Source organism: Limulus polyphemus, unplaced genomic scaffold (genome assembly GCF_000517525.1).
Source record: "Limulus polyphemus unplaced genomic scaffold, Limulus_polyphemus-2.1.2 Scaffold433, whole genome shotgun sequence".
NCBI classification, from domain to species: Eukaryota; Metazoa; Arthropoda; class Merostomata; order Xiphosura; family Limulidae; genus Limulus; species Limulus polyphemus.
The window spans coordinates 382,353-395,717 of record NW_013666043.1 but is presented as its reverse complement, the minus strand read 5'-3'; the positions used below and the strand labels follow the sequence as shown (position 1 = coordinate 395,717).

The 13,365-nt window shown below is 30.8% G+C and overlaps 1 protein-coding gene across 1 annotated transcript in view; it reads left to right on the top strand.

The window, feature by feature from the left end:
* Positions 1-13,365, top strand: part of LOC106458236 (ankyrin-3-like) — a 217,974-nt gene that overhangs the window by 100,767 nt on the left and 103,842 nt on the right. Inside the window, 4 exon segments of the mRNA XM_013917714.2 lie at positions 3,519-3,620; positions 4,815-4,913; positions 9,168-9,365; positions 10,606-10,791. Coding sequence (XP_013773168.2) covers positions 3,519-3,620; positions 4,815-4,913; positions 9,168-9,365; positions 10,606-10,791 — 585 coding nt within the window.

Here is a 13,365-nt window from a genome sequence, read left to right as displayed (position 1 = left end):
CTCATATCTTGACTTTCAGTTTGATCTATAATTCTTGTTTTTACATGTTTCTAGCTGTTTATTAACTAGAATTGTATTAAAAGCCTTTCATGCATCTTATTTATGTGTGTGTTTATTTAAAATCAAATGATGAGTACTGGTAAAAGTGAATAGAGGATAATGGAAAGAGAAAATCATAGTAAATTACACAATATACTGTCTAACTTTGTATACAAAAAAAATTATTGGTTATTCCCTAAAATTGTGCAAGTGCATGTATTACCTCAGAGTTATTTTGAGATGGACATTCTAGAAGGCCAGCTCTAGTCAAGCATTGTGAGTCAGTTTGTAGCAGAATTAGGTAGGTGTTAAGTGTGTGCATGCAGTTCCTCTTGCAGAAACTTATGTTTGTACCATTCTGTGACAAGATATCTTCTCGTGTTTGGAAAAGTAAAACAAATTAACACACTTAAGATGATTGGCAGTATCTCAGGAGAAATAAAAGTTATTAGGAACTTATTTCATCTACAAATTAAAATGTTTAGGGAGGAACGATTTGAATCTGAAAGTGAAAAATATATATATATGTGTGTGTGTGTGTGTGTAATTATTTTGTTAGGCAGTTAGCAGAAATATTTGAACTGAACTGCTGAATTGTGTTTTATATACACTATTCTGTTTACATTAAAAAATAAAATAAAAATTAGACATCATATCTTTGAAATGTATAAACAATTGCAAAAACACTAAATTAAAAAATTTTCTTCATCGTTAATCATTAATTCTAATCATTGCAATACAATCATCAAGCTTATTGTAGAAGAAAAAACTACACTATACCTATTTGATGAAGGATCTTTTCACTGCCCATGCCAGTATAATATTTCATTTACATCCTACAGTTCCAGCACTATATTTATATCTTTCTAGCTGTTCATTGGCTGGGATTGTATAGAGAGTCTCTGGTTCAAGGTTAATGTAGGATCAGACTGTTCCCATAACATAATATTAAGATGCAGCAAGTTCACTGCTTTGTTGAAATGTATATACTTGATTACATTGGTTTGTGTAAGGATAGTAGTTATCTTATCAGTTTATTTATTATTCTCTCTGTTTCAAGAGTATAGGGTATAATAAACCTGTATACTGTAAAAACCTTTTTAATAAGTGTTATTGATGGTTCGAATTGTTGGCTTAGCCTGATTTTATTTTTGGTATATTTTCCAAAAACAAACACCAATACCTTTGTAAATAATGATCCTGGTATTAGGAGTGTTCCTGGTGATTTTAGTGTTTGCATTGTTCAAAATTTTAGTACTAAAGGCTGATCATGGCTATCCTGGTGAAACTGAAACTATGAACTTTGAACAGGTTTGTAAATCAGAAGAGAGTCCACACAGGAGTGATTTCAAAACCATTATCAAGGTCGGTTCATAAAAGGGGAGAATGTGTTTTTGTGTGAATGACTTTAACTATAGGACAGGTGAGTTATTTGTTGGTAATTATAGTTTGAAGACTGTGCTTTCATAGTCTAGTGTGTGTGTGTGTGTGTGTGTGTAGGTAACAAGTTTTTCTAATGTGTAATTTACCTTCAACAGTTCAGCAAGAATACTACTGTTACATGTGCCAGAGAGTGTGAATGTTTATAGTTATATATATTTTAGAATGTGTGATTGTGTGTACTTAGACTTTAGAGACTATGAACATCTGTAGTTAGATGAACCAGTGTGTTTGAATACCTGTAGTTATATGTGTCACTTTGTATATCTGTAGTTACATGGACCAGGATCTATTAATGTCTGTAGTTAGATGAACCATTGCGTTTGAATACCTGTAGTTATATGTGTCACTTTGTATATCTGTAGTTACATGGACCAGGATCTATTAATGTCTGTAGTTAGATGAACCAGTGTGTTTGAATACCTGTAGTTATATGTGTCACTTTGTATATCTGTAGTTACATGGACCAGGATCTATCAATGTCTGTAGTTAGATGAACCATTGTGTTTGCATACCTGTAGTTATATGTGTCACTCTGTATATCTCTAATTACATGGACCAGGATCTGTAGTTAGATGGACCAGTATATTTGAATACTCGTTGTTCTGTGTGTCACTTATAGTTACATATTCCAGAGAATTTGAATATCTGAAGCTACATTTTCTGAGAGCGTGGATGTTTGTGGTTACTTGGCTCAGAAGGTATGAATGCTTGTAGTGGCATGTGACATTGTGTATGAGTAATTGTATTAGTTTTGATAGTAGAATTTCTGAAGGAGTTGTAACCAAACGGAAGGTATACATGATACTTATAGGTGACCTACAACATCTGGCAAGGACATGCCAATAATTCATTCAAAGACAATACAAAATGTAAAAGACTAAAAAAAAAGTCTCGTGTAATAAATTGATTATGAAAGATTAATGAAGTTGTTAGTTGTATTATTTGGTTGTAGCTTAATCAGTGAGTTTGCTATTAAAATATTACTGTTACTGATTTTCATTTTTTAGGTTGATATTGCTAGTGTTTTAAAAAAGCTCACCACTGTATATTATACATGAAATTCTTATAACAGTATTGTTCAACCTTATGAATTATAATCTCACATTTTAATAACTTGTACTGAATACATATAACATTTTATAAAATTACTTTTTTGAAAAACTTGTAAAATTAACAGTGACACTCAAATATCATTTACCTGACACAGTTGTAATGTTAAGAAACCTATAAGTAGATACAGTGACATTCAAATATCTGTTACCTGACACAGTTGTAATGTTAAGAAACCTATAAGTAGATACAGTGACATTCAAATATCAGTTACCTGAAGCAGTTGTAATGTTAAGAAACCTATAAGTAGACACAGTGACACTCAAATATCTGTTACCTGAAACAGTTGTAGTGTTAAGAAACCTATAAGTAGACGCAGTGACACTCAAATATCAGTTACCTGAAGCAGTTGTAATGTTAAGAAACCTATAAGTAGGCACAGTGACACTCAAGTATCTGTTACCTGAAATAGTTGTAATAGTAAGAAACTTATAAATAGGCACAGTGACACTCAAGTATTAGTTACCTGAAACAGCTGTAACATTAAGAAACCTACAAGTAGATAGAGTGACACTCAAATGTTTATCAGTTACCAGAAACAGCTATAATATTATGAAACCTACAAGTAGACAAGGACTAGTTCTGAACTCGGATCTATTTTTCTGTTATTTCTAAAATACTAAACTGTAATAATTTTGCTGATACCTAGTTTTTTGTGATAACCCATTAATTTTTTCTTGAAAAAATGTATAAACAATGTAGTGCAAATGGCACCTTAGCTTTTATATAAAATGATGGGGTTTGAGCTTTGTTAATACCTTGTATTAGATTATCACTGGGTTATTTTGGTGACTGAGAACACTTAACAGTGGAACTGGCAACCAATGAATTTTAAGTAGTGAAATATTTTTGAAGAATAATTAATTATGTTCTATAATTATTTTTTTAAATCTTAATCCCTTTTCCTTCATTGCTTTTTTTTTCAGGCTGATAGCAGTGCAAGCTTTTTGAGAGCTGCTAGGTCAGGAAATGTAGAAAAAGTGCTAGAGTATTTGAAAGGAAGCACTGACATCAACGCCAGTAATGCTGTAAGTTGAATAGTCTGGTTATTATGCTCATAAAATTATTATTTTTGTATAATAGTGGAAACCATTGGTATTTGGTGAAACTCCATAATTACAGAATTGAGAAAAAACAAGACAATTTTACATTTCACAAATACATCATTTACTCATGACCATGGTTTAATCAGTAAAGGCAGTCTGTACCTGATGATGCCTTTACTTGTGAAACCATCGTTGTGTATAAATGAGGTATTTGTGAAATGTACAATTATCTTGTTTACCTCAATTCTTTTGTTATTTTCGTATTCAAAATGAAAAAATAGTGAATTGGAGAGATTGAAAAAGAAATCCACTTTTTTTAACAGTAAGATCTAAATAAAAAATATGCAATATAGTGAAACATAAAAACACTTTGATATTGAAGTAAGATTATAGAATATTGAACTTTAAAAATGATGTTACTGGTGGAAACCTGTTTGACTACATATGACTCCTTATTGTAAAATGTAGTATCATTACAATCTGTTATAAGAGTAAATAATTATTAGTGATGGTGGCTTCACTAATCTTGTTAAACAGCTAAAATATACATATAAGGTTACAAATATAGGTTAAGGAGTATTGTATAATGTATTTATATTGTGAAGTCAACTATGATTAATACTAATACAATTAAGGAGTTAGGTTAAGGAACAATATATGATATTGTTTTTATATTGTGAAGTTAACTGTAGTTTAGTATAGTTAGGATGATAGGTTAAAGAACAATGTGTAATATTGTATTTATATTATAAAGTTAACTGTGGTTTAATATAGTTAGTGAGATAGGTTAAGGAACAATATCTAGTATTGTATTTATATTATAAAGTTAACTGTGGTGTAATACAGTTACAGAGATCATAGGTTAAAGAACAATGTTTAATATTGTCTAATGTGTAATATTTTATTTATATTATAAATGGTGGGAATATTGTATCTATATTATGAAATGAATTCTGTTGTAATCATATTTAGACTGTCATGATGGCTGTTACTGTCAAGTCCAATTATACTCAAAATATTTACTATTCTGTTCATGTAACCAATCCTGCTGAGTGATATTAAAGTGTGTCTAGTATAACAATGATATGTAAGTTATTATCAAATATTAAGAAAATCATTATTATTGAACTGTTACTGTTGTATTTGTTTAATTATCTTTTTTTCATTATTGAACAGAATGGGTTGAATGCCTTGCATCTTGCTTCTAAAGAAGGTCATGTGAATATTGTTAGTGAGTTGTTAAAGAGAGGAGCCAATGTAAATGCTTCTACAAAGGTTTGTTAATTGATTTTAATATAATATTGTAAAACTTCTGTCTAAACACAGTTGCTATGTACCAGTTTTCAAATACTTTTCAGTAAAGTTTTGTGCTTTTGTTACTTTTGAGGAGTTTCTCTTACTAAATGTACTTTGAATAAAGAAGAGAGACACTCAAAAGTGGCCTTGCTCCTCAAAGCAAAGTCTCTCTCTTTATGTCAAGGTAAACTGTATTTCAAAAACACTTAAAATGTTTATTCAGTTTATTGATGTTTTTCTCTCTGCATATTAGATGTTTTAAATATGAGGATGTCTGTGTTTGATAGTGTGGCTGGATTTTCATTACATCATGGATATTGTCCAAAATCATCTCACCCTATCCAAATAAGTACCAAATTATCAGCAGTTACTGTTTTATAATCCATTTTCAGGAAAAGGTTGTAATTTTTTTATATTTCAACAACTTGTAGGATCAGCTCAAATGTGCCTGAAAGTAGCTTATTCTGTTTAAACTTGTTGAATAATATATTTCAGACTGATAAATGTCTTGTAGGTTAAAAACTATCACATATATTTTTTGTTTGTTTTTTAAGTTTAAGTTTCATTTTATCCCAAATAACAAAAGCATGTATGACAATTCAGTACTTTATCTTATTATAGGAAAATAAATGTATTATTTCATATGGTAACTTTGACAACAGCTGAAATACTGTATATCTTCACACTAATTCTAAATTTCTAACCCTTACTCAGCTTTGTGCATTCTTTTTTACAAAGTAAGACTAGAAATGTATAAATGTTAATACAGCAAGCAGATTCTTACACTTAAAGACATCTGCATTTCCTTTGCATAATTTCCTCTTTTATTGACCAGTTGGGTCAAGTAGAGATAATGTAACTTGTAGCCAGTAGTTCTAAGCCAGTTGTTGGCTTGGGTTTGTTATTTCATGGGATCTTTGATTTTTTTAAATATAACTGCTGTTAAGTTTCATAACACAGTTTACAGACTTGCTTTTATACCTTACATTTTACATGCATTGGGGGCCAGGGATGGCCTACTAGTTAGCATACTCAGACTTTGAATCCAACAGTTCATGGCTCATTGCCACAGAAATATACTTCTCACTTTGAGAGCTGTGGGTGCACTATAAGAGTGATGGTCAAATCCCACCAATTAGTCAAATAAGAGTAGTTCAAGTATTGATGGTGGGTGCTGTTGATTAGATGCCTTTTCTCTCATTTATTGATTGAAATTTGTGATGGCTATGTATAGTTAGCCCTTGTGTAGTTTTGTGCAAGTATTCTTAAACAGAAATAAACTCAATAACACTTAGTTATCCTTGTATTTTGAATGCTTATTAGTCTATGATGAAGAGCTGTAGTAGTCAATAATGATATTGTGCCTTATAAAATTAAAAGTGTCATAAAGTCCTAAGACTTTGTTCTGAAGGTCCTCTGAACACTTGGGAATATAAATTCACTTCTTCCATTAAGATGAAGATATATTAGTAGTTTGATTTTAAAGATCACATAGATGGACAGCTCAGCTCGTATTCATTACCAGATACCTTCTTTGAAGGATCTTCATTCGTTTTTCTGTTAAGTTCTTTTCTAATTACAATTAACATACATTAGTCATGTTACATAGTTTACTGCACTTTGATTATCCTTGTCACTGTATGTTGGTAATTCCACTAAGTTTAGGTTGCAGGAAATAAATAACATAATGTATATTTGATTTATCTTATTGAGAAAAAACATTGTAGAGTTAGTCAGGGGTTTAAAGTTCAGATGTATGGGAGGGTTAACTCTTCCACCCAGAGTACCCTTTTAAACACTTTTCTGCACAAGTCACTGAGTTACATTAAAAATTTAGTTAAACACCTTTATAGTGTATGTTATGAATCAAAGTTTTATGTTATATAACTTTTGATTCCTTTATTTCAAAAGAAACCTTTAAGAAAAATACTTAAAACTTCAAGTTTTCTTGTCACATTACCCACGAGTATAAAAAATCCCAACTTTTGCACTCTCAGTTTTGTTTTAAGATAATGCCAGTCACGTAAATGAACAACTAGACAATAAGTACATATGGTTGCTCTATTGACATGCAACTTTCAAGTTTCTCTGACTGAAAGTAGTAGAAACAAGTAATAAATTTTGTCAATCCCTGATTGGTGCTATGCCCACCTTCTATACTTTTGCTTGAGCCTTATGAAATACTTATTGATGCTACATACACATGTATATAGTTATAAGAAAGAACTCATTTTACACTATAATCCAACAACACTTATTCTGAAATTGGCATTCAGTTCTCGTCACCTGGTAGATGGAACTGCCTATAGTATTGTTGGCTGCTTTATCCACAATAGCTCTTACAGTTTTTCTCAGCTAAATATGTTATAGTTAGATAGACATTCAAATTATATTTAGGTCTTACTTTTATATCTTAGTTAATTGTTTTAAAATGTATAATTGAAAGGTTTAAATATTTTAAAAATATATATATATCACACTTTGCATCAGTTCTCAAGGCTTAAGCTCTTGTGCAAGAGTAAGATAATTATGCTGAAGAGTTGTGCATCTCTACTTAAGATATTCTAATTATGCCCTTAGGGCACCGTTGACTTGTGCTGAGATGAGTAATAAAAGGTAAAAGACAGGAAAGGAAAATAAAACATTAAAAATTAACTATATGTGAGAAAAAAATGACCTGAATTTTAATTATAATTAAAAGATATTTTAAGATATTCTTTGAAAAATTAAAAGGTATGTATATTTTTTCTGTTTCTTAACTGTTAAACATTTCATTGCACTGTATGTTGAGGATACAGTTAGTGATATGGTAGAGGAAATGAAAAACATAATATAAATGTTTACCTTAAAAATTGAGGAAGTTCTAGAGGTTATGTAAATATAACTTGAAGTGTAAGATGAATAAAAATATTTTGATACTTAAAATTAAAATCACCTTGCACACAAACTTCTAAGAGTTTGAGTGCAAATAACTGAAATAAATAAATAACGTATTTTTAGTATAAATACTTAATTAAAATAATGTCATTCTTTGTGTACAAGATACACATAATCTTTAACAAAATCTTACCAGATTCTGTAAGGGTACGTTAAGAAATCTCAGAGTTACAGCATGTTTATTGCACTCGTATCAGGTCGTGTAAAATAGACGACCCTGCCAAGAAAGAGTTAATGCCTTAAATTTATGTTTACAAGAGGTTTTGCTGAAGGTTTTTTTTTTATTAAACTTGGAGAACAATTTAGTGCCTAGACTAACTCTTGAATCAAACAAATACTACATCAAAATAATGACTTATACTGACTAAATTGGGTAACATGAATATAAAAATATTCACCAAACATTAATGCTGAAATTATTCTCACAAAGAAATAGTTTATACATCTATGTTTTAATTTATACATCCATGTTTTATCATTCAGTGTTAATGTAAAGCATAACAATATGCATTTAAAAGATATACTAATAATGTTTTTGAAAATCTGTGAAATTATTCAGAAGTTCTGCAATTAAAATGTATTTCTGATGCAAAGTTTATCTTTCATAAGCCTTTTCAGTGTCATTAAATGAGACTGTATGTAATGAGATGAAAAGGACACACCATCCATTCTGTTTATTTTTGTGTAAGAATTGTTTTAATTCATTCCTGTATGCAATCAGCTGTATATATCTGTAAACAAATTATTATATTTGTTTTTTAATTGGGAGATGATGTTGTTCCTTTATAAGATAATAAACATTTCACAAATATGCATATATATATGGCAGCTATTTTTAAAATACCAAGTAAGGTAATTATATATAGAGAGAGAGTGATTAAATAATGTAATATCATAGAGTGGCATTTACTGTATTTTTAGATGACGCTTTTCTTGGAACTAATGGATCCAATAAAGTCGCTACAAAGGTTTTGAGGCATCTTACCATTGAATGTTTTTCATTTGGAACTCTTTTTACCATACAGTTTGGTTTATGAGGATCAAATAAATATTAATATAGTTTTATTCATTAAAGAGAATCTTGAAATCATGATCATAAATTCCTAGAGAGCCCTTGCATGCTTGTATGCCTTTATGCAAGATGGGTATGTACCTAAATATTATGTAAATTAATTGGATTGTGAAACATTACTAAAGCTACCTCCATATCTTGTGTTTTCTTACCCCCTATTCTGTATACTGTTTATGTAAATGAGTCTTTAATTACACCATTTTCCTATTTTTTATTTCCAACAGAAAGGAAATACAGCTTTACATATTGCCTGCTTAGCAGGTCAGGAAGCAGTGGTAAAAATTTTAATTCAGAGTGGTGCTAATGTTAATGTTCAGTCCCAAAATGGCTTCACTCCCCTATACATGGCTGCACAGGAAAACCATGATAGTGTTGTTCGCTTCTTACTGGCCAATGGAGCTAATCAAAGCCTTGCAACAGAGGTGAGAAAATCTGTAGTTGTTCTCTTATGATGAACTGCAGCTGTTTTTTTTCTTTTTTTACTGAACAAGCTGAATGAATTATTAGTGTATGTGGATGAATTACAGCAGTTACAAAATTAAAGTGTGAAACTGAGAACAATTCTATATGTATGATTCACCACAACTCCTGTACAAGAAGGTAGGGGAAATTATAATGTTACTTGAATAAGAAAAACGTACATATTTCCTTACCAGAGCTTATTCTGATGACTGTTGACATCATATGATTAGAAAGAAGGATGTTAAAGTACACAGAGTATGTTTGTGAGACAAATATGTGAGATTATCAGCCTCTAAACTATAAAATTTTATCTTATATTTACAAAAATGTTTTTAAAAAGTGCTTTTATTTGTATTTTTATTCTTCTGTAATAGTTCTTGTACAGTGTTTTATGCTCTGATGATTTTTTATTGCCTTAAAATATATAGTTTAGATTTATATTGTACGTTATAATGTGTGTATATATGTATTATGTATGTGGCTTATAATAAATAATTCATAGTTTAAAATCAAAATTTTTATAAAACAGCTGCAGTTTCAGTGAAGTTACCTTGTATGTATGTATGTCATAAAATTATGATTTGCTGTGAAATTCATTAAAGCTGTGTCTTTGCTAATATGAAGATTTATATAATTCATAATAGTTGTATGTATTTATTCTTTCAGTCGCATATTAAGTGTTTAAATAAAAATTTTAAAAATATGTATAATTGAAAATAATACATGTAAAATGCATTTATTGAAAAATAAAGTAATAATTCTCATTTTTTATCACGGCATTTTCATAAATATAGAAATGATATTTAAAATATAAAATGTATTCTTTTTTTGTGTTCATTATTTTAAAGTTGTTGTTCAGTAATGTGATGATACATATAATATATGGAAAATGAGGTATTCAAACAAAGTAATTTATAGATATTCAAATATTACACATCAGTGACTTGAATGTAGAACACAAAAGTCATTCAAGTATTTTAAGTTGAATTAAGACAGTTGCTAATTATAATTATGACAAATCTAACTTATTAACTTAAATATTGATTCTTAATTCTTAATTTTCTTTAGAATTTTTTTTTGTTTCGCAAAAGAAAGATGTATATAAGAAATAGTCTTATATATATTTTAACTGTTTTAATAGTGTATTTTTTATTGTTCTCTTGTATATTCAGATAAGATAAAGTATTTTATCTGTTTTAGGATGGTTTTACACCCCTTGCAGTAGCCCTTCAACAAAGTCATGACAAAGTAGTGACCATTTTGCTAGAGAATGATGCCAAGGGAAGAGTTCGACTTCCAGCTCTCCATATCGCTGCCAAAAAAGATGACTGCAAGGCAGCTGATGTACTTCTTCAAAATGACCACAATCCAGATGTTACTTCAAAGGTACTATTGTTTTATTATAGGTCTAGTTGTCACATAAGTTTTGTTTAAGCATATTACATGTTGAGTCCTTCATAATTGAAGAGGGCCATTTTCATCATCATCTATTGATTTTGTGTGTTCGGATGTGACTGATTAGCCTGATCCTGACTTAAAAATGTCTGTCGCAATAAGGGCAATACAGCAGGGGGGGCTGATGGCTTCTGGTTGTTGCTTCCTATTGCTTTACATGCTGCACGCTTGTTCTGGGCTGTCAGGATGAGATGTTGTTCATATGATGCTTCTCTCTTTGTGTCAGCATTTCTCCAGGCTGGGCAGTCTTGGGCAAGAGTTTTCCAAGTATTAGGATTGATGTTGCAGTCCTTTAGCGTGACCTTGTTTGTGTCCTTGTAGCGCTCCTTCTGACCACCACAGGAACATGCTCCGGTCTGTAGTTCACCAAACCAGATGCATTTGGGGAGGCAGTTGTTTGGCATTCTAACAACATGGCCGGCCCAGCAAAGTTGTGTCTTCCTCAGCAGGGTGTGAATGCTGGATATGTCAGACCTATTTAGGACCTTGGAAGTTGTTGAGTAGTGAATAATATTTTGGGTTTGATGTGCTAAATCTTTCATCAGGTTCTCATCTACATTACATATGAGTGGATTTATATATATATGTGTGTGTTCCTTTCAAACAATTCTTTTTCTCAATGAAACTTTTTCCATGACATCATTGTGGTTGTATTTCTTGTGCTTAGGATAAATCATAAAATTTTATTAGAATTGGCTTTTTCAATTATTTTAAGAGTGGTTTATAATGTTTGCTGGTAAGAATATTTTGATCTCTGATACCTACCTTTAAAAGAAGTCTCAAAACAGTTTTAATTCTATACCAAGGACAAAAGGCCATAAAAATTTGAACATCCATTGTACACAACAAAGCTGATGATGCCCTGTCTAAAAAAAAGTCTGTGAGCTAAAATTAGATTCCAAAATTCAAACAATGTAAATTAACATTTTTCTGGAAGAAAAATGAAACAGTGAACAGATAAGAGCTTCTATGATGGACTCCAAAATAAGATTTAATATCAAACAATTCAATTTGTTATATACATAGTCTTATACCTATTAATTCTCTTATGAATATTTATTATAGCTTAAAACAGAAAATACAAGAACTCAAGCTATTTAGGAAGCACTGTAGCAGTAACATTTTAAAAGCTTAAGTAAACAGTCCTCTCTCATTCCACATAACTAGTCCTTTCAATGATGATCTGCCAGGATAACACTGACAGACAGCTTTTGGGTTATTGTGTTCCTTATTCTGGGACTTATCATATAATTAATGTGTTTCAACATAGATATTGCTATATATTTTCACTATTGTAATGGCGGAAAGCATTTGGGATTTGAAAACTTCGGACACTTGGAAACTAAATAATTTCCTCGTTGTGTTAGAGGTATACATAGAATACTTGAAGTAAAAAAAAAGGGAAAATAAGTGAAAGATTTAATACTGAAGAATTTGTGTCAGGGATTACTAGGTCCAATGCCAAAGAATTTGTTGTAGGGGAGGGGGGGTTGCTAGAGTGGTCAAGAAAATCTCAGACAGGCAACGAAAAGTCTACCTGACTGGTGTCCAAGCTTACACCTGAATTGGGAGAAAAACAGCATTAATATATATATATATGTATAATTATAAAATTGTGTCGGTGGTCTACTAGAGTTGAGGACATTAGAGGAAATGATGTACAAGGTAGTTGTCAGGAAATATGTAAACTTTCAGAAGACTGGTAAGTGTTTTCAAACTCTTTTTTTTTTTGTGGTAGTGTAGCATCTTTAGTGGCTTTGTCCAGGTGTAATTTCAAGCCAGTGGCAGAGATGGTACACAATGTTGGTATTTTATTCATCAGTTTGGCTTGGATTTGACTGCATGAGGTTAATGTAGTTGTCTGAGTTCGATGGTCAGAAGAAGAAGCTTCTATTGTGGATCTTAAAACATTGTTTTTTGGTAGGGCAGATGTAAGTCTACAGACTTGCTATGCTAAAATCTGGGTTTGATTCCTCTTGGTAAACATAGCAGATAGCCCAATGTGGCTCTGCTGTAAAACAACCAAACAAACATTCAAATTAGATTTGTGTTTGTTGATTTGTAATGGGGATTTGTATTTTAGGTTTTAGGTGCATACAGCTTTTTGGCTGTAAAGTGGATGTATTCAAAGAGTATTCAACCCCTACTTAAAAAAAAATAATAATAGTAATTTTTCCAGTATTGTAGGACATGATACTTTGCACACCATGGATATACGGTTGAGTGATATATATATAAAGGGTGTTTTGTGACATCATGAAGGTCATCCGGTTTTCCAGGAAATGTTTAGTGTATTTCTCTATGTACTTCTATAAGCATCTCATTTCCGGTACAATGTAGCCGATGTTGAGAGTGTATGTGAAAAGGTGTTAGGGATATTTTACTTTAGAAATGGCTAAATATATGTATATTTAAAAATATACTTAAGTGTTTAAGTAAAATAAAGGTGACACCTGGAGACTGATTGAAAAAGATATGTTATGCTAATCAATTTATAAAAACAGG